We start from the raw sequence: 23,748 nt of genomic DNA, 5'->3' as shown, positions 1-23,748 counted from the left end.
TGGGTGTTTGTTTGCATATCTCCCTGTCTGGGTCCAATACAAAGGCTCGCCCACTCACAAACCATCCCTTGCCTGCTGATGCTATAGCACACAGGGTCATCATGCATTCTACAACTGTCCTGTACTGTGGTGTCCATGCCGATAGAACACACTGCACGTACCTTGGCGTTCCGGTTGAGGCAGTGCTCCAGGTCCTTCTCAATGGGGTCGTCGGAGAAGAGAGCGAACCCTGACTGCTGGACATCCCGGCAGCCAATCTCCTGGTTGAGTGATTGCAGGAACTCTTCGATGGTGGTTGAGCCATCAAAGCCAATTACCTGCATCAACAGAAACAAATATATATTTATTTTTTTACAGTAAAGGAAACAGCTCAAGGGCAAAAAAAATAGAAAACAATAATAAAAAAAAAATAAAAAAACTGCCAATCACTGCTCCTATAAAAACGGTACAGAGGAGTGGCCAAAAGGGAGGTCAATTTTGGGAGAAGTGTCCTGATACGCTCCTCTTGAAAAAGTTGAAGTCGTTGGCAGGAGGAAACACAGATGAAAGAAGATCGTTCCAGAGTTTACCAGCGTGAGGGATGAAAGAGTGAAGATGCTGGTTAACTCTTGCATAAGGGATTTGGACAGTATAGGGATGAGCTTGAGTAGAAAGTCATGTGCAGTGGGGTCAAGGGAAGGGGAGAGGCATGCAGTTAGCAAGTTTAAAAGAACAGTCAGTGAAAATATTGATATTGGGTCACAACACAGCAAATGACAAATTGAATTGCCACACCCAACAGCTTAATGAGACTGTAAAACCTCTGAGAAGATTATCACAGTAACACTCAGTACAACCCTCTCCAGCACAGTGACTCCACACCAACAGGAGTATTTGTGCACTACTGCGCCCTGGCTCCCTCACCTGGTATGTTCCGTTGATGAAGTGGACGGGTATAGCGTGGGGCAGCGAGTGGTGGTATGGATTCTTCAATAAGATAGAAAGAACCTCCATCCTGGAAGGTTTTGCCTCACGACCTCCATGCTCCAGGGTTCTCTCAAGGGCTCGCTGGCAATATGCAGCGTACTTCCCAACCTCAGTTCTGAAAGTAACACAGAATGAGGGCTTTGCTTTTTACCATAGATGTACTGAACTGCATTAGGCACTATACATATATACATGGATAGTAAAGATATGGATCACATCATTTAAGAAAAACAAAGAGTTTGCATATGGTGGGAAGCCAGTAATCAGATATGGCAAAAACTTGAAGGAAAGAAACACTGTTTTCAAAAGGCGACATATGAAAAGTATTGAGAGTTTTCTTAAGAAATATGCTGCACCTTGAAACTCTTTTATCGATCATTCCAAATGTTAAAAGATAAAAACACACCAACGCAAAAAATGAGAAATAATGTGCCACACAGGGAGAATAACACGTAGTATTTTACAGTTTAGAAGAACTCTATGTTTTGTAGATATTTTTCACACTGGGCTCGGAAATATTACTGTTAGCACTGATGCACCACACAGTTACAGAAGGAAACCAGGCCCAGCACATCATTGTAATTGAAGTTACCAAGTCATTCAGTCAGGCTTACTTGGTGTCAGCGTTCCTCTCCAGGTGCAGCTTGAGGTACCACAGCAGCTTGTTGTTCTTGGGGACAAACAAGGAGACAGCCAGGGCCAGGAACTGCCAGCCCTGGATGAAGGTGTAGGAGGGAGGGTTGATCTTGGGGTCGGCCGGCAGGGACTGGCCACTGCCCAGCGTGGGGGAGGCTTTCTGTGCGCCCGAGGAGTCACACAAAAACAGGGATTGTGTGGCACAGAGGAGCAGGTTCTGGGGAAAATAATTAATTCATCAAATACACTTTGCAAAATAATACTTTCTCCACCAGAAGAGCAGTAGATGTTCTGAGAGCATATAATTCCTATAAGATAATGTTATGAAAAATGTTATGAAAATAATCATCAGTGATAAGTTAAATTATGTAGTATTTCACTTTGTGCCTCATAAAAATATTTTCCCCCACTCATCCATAAGAGAACACATCACAGACAAGAAAGTTTCCTCCAGATTCAGACAAACATGAGTCAAAATGAATGATACATGAACATTTCAGGTCCACACATATGTACCACTGACATGACCTTACAAATGCTGACACAAGTTTCAAAATAAAATATCTTATTCATATTCAGCCATACTTGCAGACTTTCCCGGTTGTTCCATTCTTTTATCAAGAGAAGATGGCGCCTCTATAAACACTTGCCTGTGCCATGGTGGGCTGGGGCCGACTACTATCTAGGCCCTTAAAGAAAAGCCTGCTGGCGCTATAGGCATACACGTAAAAAAAAAAAGAAAAAAAGAAAAGAAAAAAAAAAAAATCAGCTGGTGTAGTTTGGCACCAGACTCACTAGGCTCAGTTTAAATTCTGTGATGCCTCCAGTTCATCATTTTTCACTGCCTCCACTAAGCACACTGTAAACCACTGCAGTGACACCCGGCCTAACTCCTTTTTTATCAACATATTTTCCATAACTCTAAGAAGTCTAACGAACGCTATTGCATCTTTGTATATTTCTTCAATGATTCCCAGCCCAGCCGTCCGGTGCCTTCGAGGGTCACCACGCCCAGGCACAGCGGTGAACAAAATGCTCAAGAAAAATAGGTAGGAAGACAGATCAATGAGAGACTAACTTAACTCCTGCACATTCCAACTAGGTATATACACCTTGATCAATGCACGAGGTAGGAAGAGGGTGGAGGGAGAGGAGGGGAGAGGGAGTGGTGGAGGGAGTGGTGGAGGGAAAGGAGGGGAGAGGAAGGGAGTGGTGGAGGGAGGGGAGGATGGAGGTATAGAGGAGGTAGTTAAGAATGCTTCCAACAGTGAGGCTTTCAACTTTCTAGCTGGTGCATCCTTGACTAACAGTGATGCTGTCGGACGCTGACGTCAGCGTCGCCGGAGTGAAGGGGTTAAAACAAAGTCATCACACTCAATATATAATTTAAAAATAATGATAACTCATAATGTAATGCAAGTAACATTTTCCCAGGCTCCCCATGAAGCTGCCCGGCAATCACTGGCCTCCCCCAGCCTGCATGCAGCAAGGAAATGCTTCTCTGCCGGCCGCTCCAAGCATGGCGAGTGTCAGACAGTCGTGTCCAACAAGCTGAGGCAGCCGTGTGCCAGGCAAGCACTGTCCCACGGAAGGCAGAACAGCCAGGTCAACTTAAACAGCCAGACTAACTCAAACTGACCTTTTAAGTCATTATACAGGTGGATATAAAAGCATAATTCATCCATACCCACAATAGCAAATATCTTCAAATATATATATATATATATATATATATATATATATATATATATATATATATATATATATATATATATATATATATATATATATATATATATATATATATATATATATATATATATATATATATATATGGTGGTTGATTTGGTGTTCTTCCTTCAACAAACGGCCAAATGTTGCTTCAATCCCGTGTCTGTGTTGAGTGCCGGCTGTGTGTTCCCACAGCAGCGTGGCAGCTTCGGCAGTTTGGCAGCACTTGTAAGCATCATGCCTAGCCACAGGTCACACTCCTGTGTTGCATGTTTACAAGAAAATCCAGTAATTGTAAATGAAAGCTTTGTAATTGTGCAAGACTAAATAAAGTTTGTTTAATATCTTGAGAAACAAACAAATTTATATGATGCAAGTTTTAGCATCAGTTATCTTTCTCTTTAGAGCAGCTCTTCTAGCCCCAGTAATTTAGCAGAATTAGTGAACTGTGAGATAACACGGTGTGTGAGCTTGTTAAAAATATGTAAAGACTGACTGCGCTTCAATGGTGAAGTGGTTAGCACACCTAGCCATGAACCCATGGGCCCAGGGTCAAATCCCAGCCCAGACAACTGGTGCACTGCTCACCCAGCTGTTCATCCTCCCTTTTGAGTTGGCGAGTAAATAGGTGCTCAAGCAGACCTGAGGAAGGTGAACTGTGGTGACCCAGATGTCACACTTGGCCTGTGCCCTGGAGTAACGGGTCACAGGCTCCGGCACCACTGGGACAGAGCAGAGCACCAGGCCACGGCCATAACTTTCCCTTGCTCCTGACTTTCTCACTAAATAAACAATGAAGACTTTAGATAACACTGAACACTGATGTATATTACTTGTCAGTTTATGTAAAGGAAAGAGTTGAGAGATTAGTTTTGCTTTTTAACAAAGAAATCATACCTGCAAATTGAGATGAGCCAATCATTTTGCTGCATTGAAAGATAATCTACAAATTATGCCCAGCACACTCGACAAAGTGGGGATGCAGTGTTGCCAGTGAAGCGTAATGGTTGAGGGTCCAAGGAACAGAAGCAACAAAAGAAACTTATGCTTTTGGTGCAAGGCAAGACACTAAAATGACTAAATATGAGGAGGACCTGCCTAGCATGACTGACCCGAGGCACTCCAGGCCCGGCACTACAGGGGCGGAGGCAGGGCAAGGGCAGCTGAGTCCAGTCCAAGGAGCTGCCTGCCTGTAGCTTCCAACCTTACACTATCCATATTATTCACTTACAAACCTAAGAGTCACTCCACTAAAGTTGTTTCATCAAGGCCTATGGTGTGGGGTCATTCCAGCGAGCCTCATCTACTAAAACCCTTGTTCTGTGGCTTCATATCATGACACTCACGTATACTGGTGTTCCTAAGGGACCCATTTCTGTATTATCTTCTCAGTTTTTGACTTCAAGTACTCCACCTCATCTATCTCTGCTCCTTTCACAATTTCCAAACTCTTCAGTCTTGTCTCACACTATCAGCTCTTCAACCTGCCATGTTCTCCCACCCGTCCATCACCTCAAGAGCACACACACACACACACACACACACACACACACACACACACACACACACACACACAGGGCTGCTAACTCAAGGGTAGTACCATATTTTGTCATCTTCTTCAACACAATATAACACATAAGCACCACTAACATAAAACTAAAGTAAAGTAAAATAATGTGAAAGCATCATTTGAAGTAACTGGGTACTCGGTGCATGCAATGAAATGAAATACTTGTGTGAAAAAGTGTACAAATAAATAAAGAGCGAATTAGTTAATCCAGAACAGTGTGTGGCTGTATGCTGGACACAGTGAGGTGTGGGTGTCATGTGGGCCGCGCCAGCAATGGGGGCGGGCACGGGGGGCACCAGGGGGGGCACGGTGGGCACGGCGGTGGGTGGCGGGAGGTTGACAGACACTAGCGCTCAAGCAGGACAGCCAGAACTTAACAAAATAACTTAAATTTATCAAACTAAGTACTGAAAAGCATTGCCACCTCATTTCTCCAAGTCTCACAGCAGAGTATGACAGTTTCTGAATTCTGGAGGACATTGGTATATCCTTTGATGTAGGTCTAGAGGGTGTGTGTTAAATGAGATGACAGAGTTTGGTGGGTAGGTGAGGGAGGAGTTGTCAGCATCCTCTCAGTGATGACTTTCGGGTGAATATTTTTCCGTCAAATGCCTTGTCATGTGTTGTCTCGTAGTAACTCATGTGAATGTATGGATTTTGAAGGGGAGTTTCACTTATAAATTGGGAGTTTCAATGGGATAGTTTTATGTGAAATAACACTTTTTCTTTTTCCCGTAAGTAGAAAATGTGCATATGAATTTTGAAGGGGAGTTTCACCTATAAATCGTGAGTTTCAATGGGATAGTTTTACTTGAAATAACACTTTTTCTTTTTTCCGTAAGTAGAAAACGTGCACATGAATTTTGAAGGGGAGTTTCACCTATAAATTGTGAGTTTCAATGGGATAGTTTTACTTGAAATCACACTTTTTCTTTTTTCCGTAAGTAGAAAACGTGCATATGCATTTTGAAGGGGAGTTTCACCTATAAATTGTGAGTTTTAGTGACAGTTTTACATGAAATAACACTTTTTCTTTTTCCATGTGTAGAAAACGTGCATATGGATTTTGAAGGGGAGTTTCACCTATAAATTGGGAGTTTTAGTGACAGTTTTACATGAAATAACACTTTTTCTTTTTCCATGTGTAGAAAACGTGCATATGGATTTTGAAGGGGAGTTTCACCTATAAATTGTGAGTTTCAATGGGATAGTTTTACTTGAAATCACACTTTTTCTTTTTTCCGTAAGTAGAAAACGTGCATATGAATTTTGAAGGGGAGTTTCACCTATAAATTGGGAGTTTTAGTGACAGTTTTACATGAAATAACACTTTTTCTTTTTCCATGTGTAGAAAACGTGCATATGGATTTTGAAGGGGAGTTTCACCTATAAATTGGGAGTTTTAGTGACAGTTTTACGTGAAATAACACTTTTTCTTTTTTCCGTAAGTAGAAAACGTGCATATGAATTTTGAAAGGGAGTTTCACCTATAAATTGTGAGTTTCAATGGGATAGTTTTACTTGAAATAACACTTTTTCTTTTTTCCGTAAGTAGAAAACGTGCATATGAATTTTGAAGGGGAGTTTCACCTATAAATTGTGAGTTTCAATGGGATAGTTTTACATGAATTAATACCTTTCTTCCATTTCTGTGAGTGGAAAACCTGAGTCAGTAAGTTTCTCTTTTAAACTTTGCGTAATTTAAGAAAAGGACAAACTCACTCACAATGGAAAATATAAGGAGGATCTTAAAGTTTGGTCACAGACTCAGTTAACATGAAGTGAATGGTGCTGTAGATTTTCATGATATCTTGAGCCAATAAAAAATCCATTTCCGGCAGCTGTGCACATACTGAATTTGTGTCCCTTATTATATGAAAAAAATATCAACCATGTATCAACCATTGGAAAGCTGAAGGCATTTATGAAGGTATTTGACTGGAAACATTTTTAGTTCCCTATGAATGAAATCTTTATGACTGCTGGTTGTGCGAGTAATAAATTTGTTTCCCCCACTGCATGAGAAAACTATCAACCATGTGAAAAGCTTACGGCATTGACGAAGGTATCTGACTGGAAACATTTTTGGTTCCTTATGAATGAAAAATTTTAATGGCTGGCACTCTGACTCATGCCCAGTTTTCCATTCTTTAGCAAGCACATTGTATCCTCACTGACCCACCAGACTGAGCGACACAAAGCAGGCACACTTACTCGGGAGTGCTTGATTTTGTTCAGAGTCTTGGTTACCTGGACCCCTGGTTTGGCTTGGAGGTGTTTCGATGTCTGTTTGATCAGAGCACTGAGGAGCTCGGACTGCAGCTCAGGGTACGTGAGGCACTGCTGGAGAGCGTTCTGACACAGCACCACGTGATAGTCTATACCCGACGAGTCCATCAAGACTGACGTGTACAGCTGGCAGGCCTGCAGTGGAAGGAGCCGTGAGTGATGGAAAGAAAGCAAATGGTTTAGATGATGGAAACCATTCCCCATACCAGTTGGCAATACTAAAAATGAGCTACGAAACATATTGAGGCTATAAAAACAGAAGCAATCCGTACAAGATTCAATAGTTACAAATAGTGAGTGGATATAGACATAATAAACTACAAGTAAGGCCCATCAAACAAATCCCATTGTGTGATGTGCATGGCAGGGCACAGCGTGACAACACTGAGGAGTGAAGACACACTGGAGGGAGAGGCTCGGCTGTTTAAGGTTCACTCACACATCCACTTCACAAGTTGACAAACAATGTGCTGACCAATGGACACAGATGCCTCAATAAAATTCTGATTAAAGTTGCTGAAAGCTTTTGGAGAAACAGCTGTTACTTGTTTTTCTAAGTCTGATAATGTGACATGCTGAATGATGCTTCTTCAGTGCTAATGTTATGCTACAAAGGACTAAACCATTTTCATAACTCCACATGAGTGGTTACCTTAAATAGCTTGATGGCTTCCGCCTGAAGCTGTGAGGATGGCAGGGAGGTGAGCGGGGAGGTGATGGGGTCCTTGGTGTGCAGCAGCAGTGGGTGCCTCCACAGCACACAGTCTGGGGCAGCAGTGGATTAATATATCACTGCTGGCCACTGGTGACGTACTTCAGTCTATTCTTTATAATACTGAACTACATTTTATAAATCATTCAAAAGCTGAAGGTCTAAAAGCTGATGAGTATCACTATAGTCATGTGATCCTTTTATAAAACAGTAAAAAAATGCCAGTATAACATTTTCCACCACCTCCATTATTACCCGTGGAGGTAATTGCAATTGGCAAAACAACTGCAGGAAAAGGCTCCATCCCTAACCTGAACCTTGGGTAACCTAGATCACTTTTAGTCACTTCTTATGACAGGCTGTGAAATACAAATATCTATTTCTGAGCCCCATGTCTCAGGAATGGTTGACATGGAGTGGAATAGAGATGTACATTCTTAATCCTGCTTGCTGTGTTATGCTACAAGAGGCAGAAAGCAAAAGCCATGGAGTACTAGTGTGTCTATTCTGTGTAAGCTATTGAGATAAACAGTAAATGAAAACAACTAAAAGCACTCCCACTACAGCTCAGGCAAACACGGCTCCACCTACTTGGGTCTCCATCGAGCTCCATGAGTTTCTGCACCAGCTGTTCATACTGAGTCCCAGCGTTGGGGCCGCCGCCAGACACCACAGTCAGGTGGTACAGCCAGTTGTCCTGCGGGGGAAGGAAGGTTGTGTCAGGACAAAGGCTGACTCACTAATCATTCACAACACCATATTCTTATTCTTATTACTATTATTATCATTATTATTGAGAACCAAGAAAGAGCATGAGGGAAAAAAAATTGATATAGACCCAAACAGAGTTCCCTTGAAGAGCAGATATGGATGTGAAAAAATAAAGGGAAAATAATAGGGGATACTCAATGAGTCAATTTCTATCAAAGGATCAGAATATCCCGTTCAATTCTGTATAAGATTTAGAGTATGACTGCAAGCCTCACCTTCTCTTGTTTGTTGGGCATGATGAGGTACGTCGGGCCCTGGTGGGAGGGGAAGATGCCGATGGTCAGGTCTTCCCTCGTGGTGTCCTCCTCCACTGTGTCCTCACCCTCGGAGTCAGACACCTTCTCCACCTCCTCCACGCGTGCATCCCTCATGTTGATTTGGCTTATGGGGTTCTGGAAAGGCATGGACAACACTGCGTTAGTTTTCTGTGGTAGGTGACCTTACGATAACTGACCAAACTTACAACTTTAACCCGGTAGCAGCGGGGACCATGTTTCTTAATGGTCCCTCTAAGCAAGAAAAATGAGAAAAAATCATCTCTCACACAAACCATTTCATTATATATATCAAAGCATTTGTGATCAGTTTATGCATCATCTATTTTTGGGGGTTTATACCACGGCACAAATTTGGCCTGTCGCTGCTACACGGTAAAGCCACAAATTTGGCCCGTCGCTGCTACACGGTAAAGCCACAAATTTGGCCCGTCGCTGCTACACGGTAAAGCCACAAATTTGGCCCGTCGCTGCTACCGGGTTAATGAGATGAGAAATGCTCAGAAACTAACCAATTTTACTTAAGACAAGAACTATGATAACTTGTTTCCTCCTGCTCATTATGTAATCTTTTAACACCCCATTGTGAAGACATGTTCGTGAGGTAGTGTAGGCAGAGACTCACCTGGTCGTTGGGGCTCTTGAAGTAGATGAACATTTTCCCGATGAGGACACACCAGCAGCGCCGCGCGTGGCCGTGCTTGACCTTGGTGAGCCAGCCCTGCAGGGTGGGCTTGTTGTCCTCTTTACTCAGCAGCAGCTTGGTGGCGTTTCTTCTCAGTACATTCTGAAGAGTAACGAATGGAAACACAAATTAACCAGGCACTTAAATGTAGTTATGTGTGTTACAACTGTACAGAGCAACAGGTTAGTGCCATTTCTTCTGGGCACATTCTAAAAAGTAATCAACGCAAACATAAATTAATCAGACTTAAATGTAGTTATGTGTGTTACAACTGTACAGAGCAACAGGTTAGTGCCATTTCTTCTGAGTACATTTTAAAAAGTTATCAACAAAAACACAAATTAATCAGACATTTATATGTAGTTATGTGTGTTACAACTGTACAGAGCAACAGGTTAGTGCCATTTCTTCTGAGTACATTTTAAAAAGTTATCAACAAAAACACAAATTAATCAGACATTTATATGTAGTTATGTGTGTTACAACTGTACAGAGCAACAGGTTAGTGCCATTTCTTCTGAGTACATTTTAAAAAGTTATCAACACAAACATAAATTAATCAGACTTAAATGTAGTTATGTGTATTACAACTGTACAGAGCAACAGGTTACTGCCACCCTCTTCTTGATCTCGAAAGCCCTCAGTGTAACCTGCCAAAGCCTTACCTGGAGAACCCTGACCCAGTCCTCCACCAGGGCCGTGTTGTCTGCAGTGAGGTAGTAAGTCTTCTTGCCCGTGTTGACCTCAAAGGTGTGGGCGCCCTCGGACCTCGTGACCCGACACACCTCGTTGAGTGTGATCTGGCCCGCCGGTTTGCGATGGATGTCACTCTGAGCAAGGAGGGAAAGTACAGCTTGAGTAGAGCTTTCCCTGTATCAATAGAATGTTATCAGAGTTATCAGAAGGCTACCAGTGAAGGCGAAATCCATACCAATCGCAGCGGAGGGGTTAAGAGTATGACCCAGACTCACCTGACTCTTCCAGTAGGTCAGCGTTCCGTCCTTGAGCACAAAGTAGCGCTTCTTCCAGGTCTTGAGCTTGCCTCCGAGCTTGGTGAGGTAACCCATCTTCTCCAGGGAGCTCTCCCGGCGCGGCGACACGGTGCCAATGCTGGAAGATATGCAGCAAAGGGTGAGTCTTGGGCACATCAACAGACTTCAGGACAATAGTTATGTTTCTGAGTATCTTCCCAAGCACACAAAATCAATGTAGTTTTATTTTCCTATTTTCTGACTCAGGTATCAGTGGTGGGTTCAATTCTTAACATGAAGGAAACTTAGCTTTTAGGCAAGAATGTTCGGCATATATGTACAATGAACCTCTTCTATTATGCTTGATACAATGAATTAAGCTTTGATCCGCAACTAAAGGTAATATATTAATAACTATTTTCGTAGCAATCATCAACAACTCAGCATTATACAGTGAAGAGATATCAGATTCAAGACACAATATTAACTAAACTGTTTCAGAACACTCAAATCCCTAATCAACCAAGCAATTAAGTAATCAATCACTCAATCAACCAAGTAATCAATCAACCAATCAATCAACCAATCAATCAACTAATCAATCAATTAATATGGGGTTAAACTGCATGTATATTCTTTTCTCTAGGTCTGACGATGTGTTATAAATTGTTCAACACCTCTCACCGAAATTGACCTCTCTTTCGGCCACCTCTTCGGATTCTTTTTAGGAGCAGCGAGTAACAGGCTTTTTTTTTTATTATTGCTTCATTTTATTGTGCCCTTGAGCTGTCTCCTTTGTTGTTAAAAAAATAAAATAAATAAATAAATAAAAGCTCATACTTTCCATATATGTTCTTTCTTTTTATCATCTGAGTATAGCGCTGGACTCACCTTGTTCACGTTCCCTGTCTGGTGGTGAAACGACACTCACACTGACGTTCCCTCTCGCTAGATTAATTATTCTCAGGTTTGACATTATCATTTTTATATAAACTATTTTTTTTTTTTTGTTAACTATTCACACCATGCCCTTTCAATAGATCAGTTCTCTCAGGTTTGACATCACCATTAATACCCACTTCTTTATTTTCAAGTTTAAACCATGATTTCCTTCATTTACATTCTAAAGAAATCATCAAATCACCAAAGCAAATGTATTAAAGTAGTATTACACACACACACACACACACAAGATCACATTAGGTTTAAATATGCAAGTCTTGGTAATTTCAGCAAAGGAGAAGTTGCATTCCAGTCCTGTGCTGTAGAAAGGCTGAAGGTCCTCGCTCTGAAACAAGACACAGAGTTGCTACACAGACGCCCGGCCCTCCGGCTATACTTACTGGCTTGACGTAAGAGTATTTGTGGTAGTTTCAACACAAGATGTCCTGGCACTGATGGTGGGTGCCATAGTAGATTCTAGCGACCCACTGTCACTTCGGGCATCTGGTGGGATTGCATAATCATCGGACACGCCAGACTCAAAGGATGTATCTACAAAGGAGTGCGTTAATTAGTGTGTGACGGGGGACTTGGGGCGCGGCTAAACTAGGCTAGGTCAATTGTCAACCCTTAGATGGCGGTGGAACTGTACATAGACGGTCCAATATTCACTCAGTAAGTTCAGATATATAACAACACTTTCAAATAGCGTTAGAATCTGTATATGGACGACAGTTAAAACACCTCTTATGCGGCGTAACTATATTTATGCTGCGTTCCTAAGGTCGGCAGCGACTATATATAGACCATTCATTTCGGGGGAGGTACTCAAGATCTTCAAACACTGCCGCCATCTAAGCGTTATCAAAGGCAAATTTAAGACTTTTCTTGCAATGTGTGATGACAGTGATTCTGCAAATATGCAATGGAGTGAATACATATTGGCAAGAAAAGACTGGTGGAAGGAGCTTGGGTCATGTTCTTTACAGTATATTGCAGCAAGATTTACACAAGAGCAGTATTGCACTTGAGCCCAAAGAGTACTGAATGTGAGTAGGCTATCATGTAGTTTACTTTTCACATAATTATCATATCCCAGTTTCTCCAAATAGCTACTTGGCTCGCTTCCTAACAAGATGAATTAATGCACCGAGACGAGACTTTCCGCAGCTTCATGTCTACTGGGAAAGGCCTGTGCACACTGTTACCAAGTTATCATACGCATAATATTGTATTTTCCGGTTTCTGCCCCATAAATATTGCAAAAAAGAGCATCAATAATTACTGATTTCAGCAATATTTATAAATGCATACCGTCATCTTTGTGGGTGCAATGTTTTTTTGTTCAGATATCGGCAAAAACAATATGCCAACTACGACAATCTGGTAACGTTGCCTGTGCTGAGTGTGATCGAAAGCCATTTAGGTTTTGGCGAATCCTAAACAGACGTCAAGTACTAAAAGGTCTTGCATTATTCCTTTAGACTGAAAAATATTTGAGTGTGTAAAGTCCTAATAAAGCAATGCAGTAACAATAATAGCAAAAATGTCTCAGCTGATTTTCATTTTACATCAGTTAGATAGAGAGGAAGATCTGATTTGCTTCTCGTCAGACTGGAAAGATCTGATTTGCTTCCCATATCAGACTGGAAAGATCTGATTTGCTTCCCATAACAGACTGGAAAGATCTGATTTGCTTCTCGTCAGACTGGAAAGATCTGATTTGCTTCCCATGTCAGACTGGAAAGATCTGATTTGCTTCCCATAACAGACTGGAAAGTTCTGATTTGCTTCCCATAACAGACTGGAAAGTTCTGATTTGCTTCCCATAACAGACTGGAAAGATCTGATTTGCTTCCCATAACAGACTGGAAAGATCTGATTTGCTTCCCATATCAGACTGGAAAGATCTGATTTGCTTCCCATATCAGACTGGAAAGATCTGATTTGCTTCCCATACCAGACTGGAAAGATCTGATTTGCTTCCCATAACAGACTGGAAAGATCTGATTTGCTTCCCATACCAGACTGGAAAGATCTGATTTGCTTCCCATATCAGACTGGAAAGTTCTGATTTGCTTCCCATATCAGACTGGAAAGTTCTGATTTGCTTCCCATAACAGACTGGAAAGATCTGATTTGCTTCCCATAACAGACTGGAAAGTTCTGATTTGCTTCCCATATCAGACTGGAAAGTTCTGATTTGCTTCCCATAACAGACTGGAAAGTTCTGATTTGCTTCCCATATCAGACTGGAAAGTTCTGATTTGCTTCCCATATCAGACTGGAAAGTTCTGATTTGCTTCCCATATCAGACTGGAAAGTTCTGATTTGCTTCCCATATCAGACTGGAAAGTTCTGATTTGCTTCCCGTGAGACTGGAATTAAATGCTATGTGTGTAAATTCAGCATCTATACACACAAGTGATATGGAATAGTAAACTTGAAAGCTCAGTAAAACAACTTCTGGCCAAAAAGATTTAATTCTCATCTCAAGCGAATCAGGGAATGGGAGACTCAAATCTGCATCACATAAATAAAAGTAATTCTATTTTCCTACAGAGTGACCGTTTCCTGAGCCCAATATTCATGATTCAGTATTTTGAGTCTAAGGGCCGCTTTCACAGTCATTTTGTTTGTTTTGATCGTTACCAATGGTGGCGATCGCTGTTACAGTATTTCCATGTAAAACTGTCCGATGGGGAAGTGGCTGCTGCGGGGTTAGCCTAGCCTGGCACCTTGGCACACACTCTCAACACCTCTTGCTTCCCCTGCAGCCGCCAGTACCTCATAGGCCAGTTTCATGTGGAAAACTATAGCGTCGATCGCCGCCATTGGTAACGATCGAAACAAACAAAGTGACTGAAAACGGCCCTAAGAATAAAAATGTTGTCTCTTCATCTTCAGGACACAAGTGACAACATTTTCACAGTTATCTGACCCGTGTACTCCCGCCAGAATCATTTGGACGCTGGGATATGATAACAACAGCATTAATACAAAATTTTAGTCACAAAATGAGCAAAGTTTTCACTGGAAATATTTCAACTTGCAAGAAGAGAGTACCATGCAGCGGCTACTACTGAGAACACTAGGAAGACCTGACTATTAGACAGCTAACACCAAGAGGTTGTTCTGCGGTGCCGTCATCACAGTGCAAAGCAACACTCACACTTTGTACAAATGATATGAATGCAGCACTACACTCTAGGATGTGGTGAATGTCTGTAGCCTAAGTAGACCTTGTTAATAAATGTATACTGTGTAGCTAGCTCAAATAATATTAACATACATAACAAAAGTTTGCTCTCACAATTCTATAAAGTACTGTGAGGCAACAAAAGGCACTCACAGGTAAATGGTGTGTTAGAATTCATGTACTTGGTCCAGTAAAATGAGGAAATAAAACTCCCACAAGTAAACCTGCTCACTGGCGGCAGAGGCTTGAGGCTGCTGCTGCAACCCCCCTGCCTGTCACTGCTACACCATAACTTAACTCTTGTAAAACTGACTCAACAAAATCAACTATACACAAACCCGGGAGCCTCAAGGCGGGCACTGAATCTGGCAAAGAATCTGGCATAGCATCTGGAGGGATGGCATAATCAGCATAGTCGGCTGAATCCTGTGATAGCCGACTGCTGTCTGTGAAGTAAAATGGGCAGTTCCTGTACACTCAAGACATGGGTGTTAAAATAATTAGGAGAAAAATTAAAATGGTAACAAGTGAGCAGAACATTTATGCAGCACTTGTGATGCCAGGAAGCCTATGTTAAGTTAAGGACAGAATGATAACACATACAGTATTAAAAATTTTCTTGTGATCATTCCGTCCTTAACTTAACATAGGCTCCCTGGCATTACACACGGAGGCCATGGCAAGTGAACACATATAGCATGGCAAAGCTGAGAGTGCAACAATTATGTGTTTTAGAGAATGCATCAACATGCTTTTACGGTATACCATGTGGAGGTCCGCCTTGTCTGAAACTATCGTGAACACTCATCGCCGGTGCAAACAACAGCCGAGTTTTGTTTGAGGGCAAGATGCTGAGAATGGCTGAGCAAGTACATGGTAGACATCTCCGTGCTCATTCCAGCGGGCATCATAAGCCTGCGTTCTGCCCTGGACTTATTTCTTTTTAACAGCAAAGGGAGCAGCTTAAGGGCAACAAAAAGAAAGTGCAAAATAAATAAATAAATAAATAAGTAAAGAGCCCGCTAATCACTGCTCCTATGAAAGATGAAGTGGCCAAAAGAGACGTCAATTTCGGGTGGAGAGGTGCCTTGATACACTCCTTTTGGAAGAGGTCAAGTCATCGGCAGGAGGAATTACAGACGAAGGAATTATTATTGATTATGGAGAAACTCACTTTGAAGACAGTTTGAACCCACACTATGAAGGCAACTTTGGAACCAGAAGGAAGAGTTCGATCATGACTGCACCAAGCTGAGGGCCATATTTTTAAACATTTCTGCGCCCAAGAACACGTAATTTACTAGTCTTTCGTGGGAGTTTAGGGCATTTCCAGGGGTACTTTTATGACCCTGGTGGTTGTCTGAGGCTTCTTCTGTACCGTGAACCTAAAAGAACACTCATTAGAACTTGATTAACCTCCTTTTTTGGCCTTTGGAAATAGTTGATGTGAGGGGCGGGAGCATCTGACTGCACTGAGCTGAGTGTGTGGAGGGCACCAAGCCTCACCATGCCAGGACTCCAGCAAGGTAGTTTAGGCAAATGTGTGGAGGTCATGATTGAAGGACAACATTGAGTTTGCCTCGGACCTTTTTTTGATAATTTTGAGTAACATACATTAATTTCTGTATTTTATTTATCATTCATTGGCCTTGGTGACTCAGATTCTTATTTAGTGGGAGGGTTATGAATGTCTTTGGAATTTAAACCGTCCGCTGCGATTGGCATGGATTTGACCTTCACGGGTAGCCTGGTAACATATAGTCCCAGGTCCTCCTCTGCCTCTGTGGTGGATAGTAGAGCGTTTCCCATGTGGTATTGGTATGCTGGATTTCCCCTCCCAAGGTCCATGACTTTACATTTTTCTTCATTGAATTGTAGCAGCCACTTTTTGATCCACTCCTGTAGCTTGGTGATGTCTTTTTGTAGGAAATCCGCAGTCAAGGGGTTAAATGTACTGTTTGCTTGGGCTATTCACAGACACCTTCATGTCGGGTCAAACTATCATCATCAGGAGCCTCAGGGAAGAACGCAAGCAGAGTGTTCACCATGTTATCCAGTTTTATCTCTAAACAGCATTAAATTGTAGGCTAACCATGCCAATGTTTTATTTAACTGATATTTACTCCAGCGGCAAGCTCTTCAGCCTAAACATTTATGACATCAACATGGAAGTGACTATATAGTTAAGTTTAAAATATAATGCACAATGAATTACAGCTTTAGAGAAAAGAAAAAAATTCCGGCTTTCCTGTTTATTTTGTGGCAGCCTTCAGAGCGGTCCACCATCACACACGGGTCTTTTTCTCACCTTACGATCTTTACCAAACAGTGGCAAAAAATTGTTCAGTGTAATTTGGCACTAAAATATTTTGATTAACGAGCTGAGTGATGATATTAACCCGGTAGCAGCGATGGGCCAAATTTGTGGCTTTACCATGTAGCAGCGACGGGCCAAATTTGTGGCTTTACCGTGTAGCAGCGAGGGGCCAAATTTGTGGCTTTACCGTGTAGCAGCGACGGGCCAAATTTGTGGCTTTACCGTGTAGCAGCGACGGGCCAAATTTGTGGCTTTACCGTGTAGCAGCGACGGGCCAAATTTGTGGGTTTACCGTGTAGCAGCGATGGGCCAAATTTGTGCCATGATATAATCCCCCAAAAATAGATGATACATAATCTGATCACAAATGCTTTGATATATATTATGAAATGGTTTGTGTGAGGGGTGATTTTTTCTCATTTTTCTCGCTTGGAGGGACCATTAAGAAACATGATCCCCGCTGCTACTGGGTTAACAAGCATGGTAAGTCATTTCTCAGTTGGAAGTCAGGAAGACACACTACCTTGGCAGTGTGTCTGAGAACCATGAAATCCTCACAATTAGGAGGAAGGATTTTTACTTGACTAAGATAAATAAACCAGGTGAACTTTAAAAAAAGGTTTCCATCCACCACAGACTAAACTGTAATATCTAGCTTGTTGTAATGGACAGAGCCAGAGATGCACTCCTGTGGTCTTGTCTCCATATCTGTATTTGTCAAGTTTTTCCTTAACCCGGCAGCAGCGGGGATCATGTTTCTTAATGGTCCCTCCAAGCGAGAAAAATGAGAAAAAATCACCCCTCACACAAACCATTTCATAATATATATCAATGCATTAGTGATCAGATTATGTATCATCTATTTTTGGGAGTTTATATCATGACACAAATTTGGCCCGTCGCTGCTACATGGTAAAGCCACAAATTTGGCCCGTCGCTGCTACACGGTAAAGCCACAAATTTGGCCCGTCACTGCTACACGGTAAAGCCACAAATTTGGCCTGTCACTGCTACACGGTAAAGCCACAAATTTGGCCTGTCGCTGCTACACGGTAAAGCCACAAATTTGGCCCGTCGCTGCTACACACTAAAGCCACAAATTTGGCACACACTCTTTGCCTTTATCTGTTATTTAGTGAGATGAATATTACAATCCTCGGCAACTCCATGAAGTCTCTCAGTGGTGGGCGGCACCGACTCACTGCTCAAGAAACTGTGACCCGGAATCTTTGGTAAAAACTCACTCTTGGTTATCAAAGTTTTGGGCGTCTTTTATTGAGCATGCAGATGTGATACTGAACACCTTTAAAAGAAAACGTTGTATTACACTCACCTATGGGAAATTACAGATCATACCAGCGTGCACACACCAAAAGAGTCTTGACGGAGCGGATAACAGAAAACTTAGGAGGAGAGAGTCTTGGTCTGCATGTAACACTGGACCGTGGTGGCAATAAATATATCATAAAAATCTGACGACTATGCTAGGATAATACCATAACGAGCCTTGCAATGAGCTGGCAAAGTTGGGCAGGGAGACAAAAGGAAATAAAACATGATGGAAAAGAATAATGCAAAGTTTGAAAGGCAAGACACGAAACTGACCTCTCCTCATGCTCTTGGAGGGGGAAGACCCGGAGAGCTTGGCAGGGGAGAGCGAGGAGGTTTTGCTCTTGGAGGGTGAGCTGGAGGAGGACTCGGCGGAGGAGGAAGGGGTGTGGGAGGACAGCCCCCTGGAGTCTGAGCCCCCACAGTGGTCCTCACCATCTGAGGAGTCTGATGAGTCCCCGGTGAATGGAACTGAACGGATTTGACTGGCGCGCTGAAACAACAAATTTGGTCAGCTAAACTAATGATTCATGTGTTCAAAGCATATATTTTGAGGTGCAAAACTTACCATTATGAGGCAAGGTTAGGTAGGCAGCAAAACTAATCATTCATAATTCTTCTAAGACTAATCAATCAGATGTTTAAGGCATATATTTTGAGGTGCAAAACTTACCATTATGAGGCAAGGTTAGGTAGGCAGCAAAACTAATCATTCATAATTCTTCTAAGACTAATCAATCAGGTGTTTAAAGCATATATTTTGAGGTACAGAACTTACCATTATGAGGCAAGGTTAGGTAGACAACAAAACTAATCATTCATAATTCCTCTAAGACTAATCCTGCATATATTTCGAGACACAGATCTTATAGTTCAAGGCTGAATCTGCAAAACTTACTATAATGAGGCAAGATCAGGTAGGCTACTAAACTAATCATTGAACTAAAACTTATCATTCAAGTGTTTAAATCATTTTGAGGTGCAGATCTGATGGTTCACGGGGCTAAGAGTTGTAGTTTTAAACACTTCGTCGCCCAACGCCACATATTTGGCAAGGCTTTCGTAGGAGTTTGGGGCATTTCCAGGAGTAGTTTTATGACCCTGATGGTAGTCTGAGCCTTTTTCTGTACCATGAACCTAAAATACCACTCATTAGAACCTGACTGGTCTCTTTTTTGGCCTTTGGAAACACATATTTGGCAAGGCTTTCGTGGGAGTTTGGGGCATTTCCAGGAGTAGCTTTATGACCCTGATGGTAGTTTGAGCCTTCTTCTGTACCATGAACCTAAAAAAACAGTCATTAGAATCTGACTGATCTCATTTTTGGCCTTTGGAAACACACATTTGGCAAGGCTTTTGTGGGAGTTTGGGGCATTTCCAGGAGTAGCTTTATGACCCTGATGGTAGTTAGAGCCTTTTTCTGTAGCATGAACCAAAAATACCACTCATTAGAACCTGACTGGTCTCTTTTTTGGCCTTTGGAAACACATATTTGGCAAGGCTTTTGTGGGAGTTTGGGGCATTTCCAGGAGTAGCTTTATGACCCTGATGGTAGTTTGAGCCTTTTTCTGTAGCATGAACCAAAAATACCACTCATTAGAACCTGACTGGTCTCTTTTTTGGCCTTTGGAAACACATATTTGGCAAGGCTTTTGTGGGAGTTTGGGGCATTTCCAGGAGTAGCTTTATGACCCTGATGGTAGTTTGAGCCTTTTTCTGTACCATGAACCTAAAAAACAGTCATTAGAATCTGACTGATCTCGTTTTTGGCCTTTGGAAACACACATTTGGCAAGGCTTTCGTAAGAGTTTGGGGCATTTCCAGGAGTAGTTATATGCCCCTGGTGGTAGTTAGAGCCTTCTTCTGTAGCATGACCTAAAAAACACTGATCCCCTCTTCAACCTTTAGAAATAGCTGACATGAGAAGGGAAAGTGTCTTATAATACTAGACTAAATCTGCAAAACTTATAAGGCAAGATGAGGTGAGAACACGTATGGCTGTCAAGATGAACAGTGTCATGCTCACCCCTTTGACGGCTGCGTACACCGGGACGTGGATCTCAGGGTAGCTTCCAAGGCCGGAGGTCCTCACCCTGCTGCCCGCCTCCCCTGGCCCGGCACCCCCAGACCCTGAGAGGCCCTCCTGAGCCACCTGCAGAGAGTCACAGGTGAGTTACAGGTCAGCGAGGTTTGGGGTCAGGGCTCAGACAGTCTTGTTGTGTTAAGGTGTTTATGAGCATTGTGATTTTGTGTACTATATGTCTGTTTTGTGTACTATATGTCTGTTTTGTGTACTATATGTCTGTTTTGTGTACTATAGCATAAGTCTATCTTTTTAATATTTCCAACTGCTTGGAGCAAAGAAAACACCTTGCAGAAGACAATATGTTTTCTTCCTTACTCTGTCCATGTCATTGAAGTTAATCAAGTCTATATGAAATAACATTCAAAGGAAATATGTAAAATTTAAAATGTGTTTTTGGTTGTCTTGAAACAACATAAGGGAAATATAGAGAATAGAGAACACTGTGATGGTAAAGAAAAGAAAAGACCTCTGTAAGTAAATATGGTCAAGAGGGATTGAGCCAAGCCGCTGAGTGTTGTGTGAGGACCAGCCGGGGACAAGCAGGTGAGGTGTGGGCTGTGAGGCAGGAGGGTGCAACACAGGCAATGGATAAGATTCATTAACTTTCTGCTTCCCTAATTCTCTGTGTGGGGTTTTTGATTCCCAAACAACACCTGATTTCCTGGCCTGCATTACACACACCTTACACATGACCCTTCCTGCTGTGGGTCCACCCCTGTGCCCGGGTGACTTACCTGGTATATTCTTGACTCCCAGGAGGGGAAGCGGTGCAGGGGGGGAGTGGGGGGCTTCTCCCCGTTAGCCTCGGCCTCGCCCGGCCACGCGGTGTGGTCACGGCTCGGAGTGTATATTTCACTATAGTCATGGAGCTCGTCCTTGGCGCGGGACCGCCGGCCTTCGTCACTCAAGTGGCTGTCCCCGGAGCGCACCAACTGACTAGAGTCCGTGCTCTCGGTGTTGTCGTAACTGTCAAGCTCCAGGTCAAGACTATCAGCACTTTTCGTGACGTAGGCGGGCACACTTCCACCCTTCTTGAGGTGCTTTGTACGGGGCTGCGGCACCGGTTTCCTCGGGCTGTCCCCTCGACTCCTTGGCAGGCTGCCGGTGCTCTGCGTCAGGCTGTTCAGCATGGCCTCCAGGGGGCTCTTTGGGCTGAGGCTCTGGGGGGTCTCCAGGTCCACTGAGCCGGAGTCCACCCGGGAGTCCCTGGGCCTCTTGTCCTCGTGGTATGGCCTCCTCTCCAGGTTGGTTCGCTGGAGGCCGTTGTGGCGAGACTTGAAGCGGATTTCCCCGTAGTTGGCGTCTGTGTCACTGGAGCTGGCCCTGCGCAGGCCGGCCGGTGATCTGGGAGGCAACAGTCTGTGGTTATTGTGACACCAATGATAGGCGTCAACTCTTGGGTTTTTCCATATGTTTGCATATACTATTTTTTTTTTGTTATTTTTTACAGCACAGGAAGCAGCTCAGGGGTAAAAAAAAGAAACTGTGGAAAAAAAGTCCACTAATCGCTGCTCCCACAAAGCGAAGAGTAAAGAGCGGCCAAAAGAGAGGTCAAAATGAGCAAGTGTGGCATGAACAAGGAAAAGAGAAGACCTGCACCTTGACTTTGATCGTCGGTCTCTGCCGAGGGTGGCTGGACGGGATGGGATGTAGTCAGCTTCGTTCCTTCCATCGGGGAGAGACTCATCGCTATCGGGTCTGTCCCCCTCGTAGCTGCCCCGGGAGGAGTCCTACACAAGAACAGACTCCGTTATGACCCCCGACAGGCAGTGACATGAACAGGAGAAGGCTGAGTGATGCATGGCCCAGAAAATGAGGGTTTGTGAACAGAATGAGTGTTTGTGAAGAGTGAATGTTTGTGAAAAGAATAAGTGTTTGTGAATAGAGTGAGTTTGTGAAATGAATGTGTGTTTGTGAATAGAGTGAGAGTTTGTGAACAGAATAAAGAGTGTTTGTGAGCAGAATGAGAGTTTGTGAACAGAACAGAACTGATGAAGCTCGTTAACATCTTACGAGTTTACAAGAGAGTAAGAAAGACGAGAGTGTGATAAAAATGCAGTTCAACCAATCACTGTAGAATAGAAAATGCATCATGGAGTGCACACAAGTTTGAAGACAAAGAGGATGAAGGAGATCAGGAGGGATGAAGAGGAGGAGTGTCGGAACAATGCAGTCTTCCTGGATGGAGCAAAGTTTGAAGACATAGAGAATGAAAGAGATCAGAAGGGATGAAGAGGAGGAGTGTCGGAACAATGCAGTCTTCCTGGATGGAGCACAAGTTTGAAGACATAGAGAATGAAGGAGATCAGGAGGGATGAAGAGGAGGAGTGTCGGAACAATGCAGTCTTCCTGGATGGAGCACAAGTTTGAAGACATAGAGGATGAAAGAGATCAGGAGGGATGAAGAGGAGGTGTTTCAGAACAATGCAGTCTTCCTGGATGGAGCACAAGTTTGAAGACATAGAGAATGAAGGAGATCAGAAGGGATGAAGAGGAGGTGTTTCAGAACAATGCAGTCTTCCTGGATGGAGCAAAGTTTGAAGACATAGAGAATGAAGATCAGAAAGGATGAAGAGGAGGAGTGTTGGAACAATGCAGTCTTCCTGGGTGGAGAACAAGGCCGGGAAAATAAAAATAACAAAATATCTGCCAATACTTGTAGAGTGAAAAAGGTCATAAAAAATATAAATCATAGAAAATACACTGAAACCAAATAATAAAATAAATCACAGGAAATTATCAAATCCACATTAGCATATAAAACTCAAACAAAAATGGAGATAAATATTATAAGATAGAGGAAGGATTAAAGGGCAATATAAATGAAAGAGGTAACAAGCTTTTTGCATCAGAACCTGAGAAGAAGAATTTTGTATCTGTCGTAGGAAATCATTAAATCCACATTACGTATAAAACTCAAACAAAAATGGAGATAAATATTATAAGATAAAGGAAAGATTAAAAGGCAATATTAATGAAAGAGGTAACAAGCCTTTTGCATCAGAACCTTAGAAGAATAATTTTGAAACTGCCAAAATATAAGTTAATGAAGTTTTTAGTAATGTAGAAAAATGGTGAAAATTCCGAACATTGACAAAATAAGATAGAGAGAGTGGATCAGCCTCCCGCTATGCTACAATTTTGAAACTGGCAAAAAATAAGTTAATGGTCAAGTTTTTGGAAATGTAGAAGAATGGTGAAGCTTCCGAACATTGAAAATATAAGATAGAGAGAACGTATCAGCCTCCCGCTATTCTACAATTTTGAAA

The 23,748-nt window shown here is 42.5% G+C and overlaps 1 protein-coding gene across 9 annotated transcripts in view; it reads right to left on the bottom strand.

Moving 5' to 3' along the window:
• Nucleotides 1-23,748, bottom strand: part of LOC127003869 (uncharacterized protein CG43867-like) — a 44,777-nt gene that overhangs the window by 8,319 nt on the left and 12,710 nt on the right. For 3 of the 9 annotated variants that reach the window (XM_050870965.1, XM_050870966.1, XM_050870968.1), the window contains 16 exons: nucleotides 22,079-22,209; nucleotides 21,214-21,838; nucleotides 20,420-20,545; nucleotides 18,670-18,886; nucleotides 15,086-15,193; nucleotides 11,950-12,100; nucleotides 10,607-10,745; nucleotides 10,301-10,465; nucleotides 9,576-9,737; nucleotides 8,891-9,067; nucleotides 8,496-8,601; nucleotides 7,845-7,957; nucleotides 7,118-7,327; nucleotides 1,581-1,819; nucleotides 904-1,081; nucleotides 162-317 (listed from right to left, as the gene is read on the bottom strand). In XM_050870965.1, the coding sequence (XP_050726922.1) occupies nucleotides 162-317; nucleotides 904-1,081; nucleotides 1,581-1,819; nucleotides 7,118-7,327; nucleotides 7,845-7,957; nucleotides 8,496-8,601; nucleotides 8,891-9,067; nucleotides 9,576-9,737; nucleotides 10,301-10,465; nucleotides 10,607-10,745; nucleotides 11,950-12,100; nucleotides 15,086-15,193; nucleotides 18,670-18,886; nucleotides 20,420-20,545; nucleotides 21,214-21,838; nucleotides 22,079-22,209 (3,003 nt within the window). The remainder of the gene's footprint in view (nucleotides 1-161; nucleotides 318-903; nucleotides 1,082-1,580; nucleotides 1,820-7,117; nucleotides 7,328-7,844; nucleotides 7,958-8,495; nucleotides 8,602-8,890; nucleotides 9,068-9,575; nucleotides 9,738-10,300; nucleotides 10,466-10,606; nucleotides 10,746-11,949; nucleotides 12,101-15,085; nucleotides 15,194-18,669; nucleotides 18,887-20,419; nucleotides 20,546-21,213; nucleotides 21,839-22,078; nucleotides 22,210-23,748) is intronic. The other 6 variants (XM_050870967.1, XM_050870972.1, XM_050870969.1 and 3 more) reach the window with 5 other exon arrangements.

The sequence above is a fragment of the Eriocheir sinensis genome, chromosome 26, assembly GCF_024679095.1.
Source record: "Eriocheir sinensis breed Jianghai 21 chromosome 26, ASM2467909v1, whole genome shotgun sequence".
Lineage (NCBI taxonomy): Eukaryota > Metazoa > Arthropoda > Malacostraca > Decapoda > Varunidae > Eriocheir > Eriocheir sinensis.
Note: the sequence above shows the minus strand (reverse complement) of the source record. Positions and strands in the feature narration are given on the sequence as shown.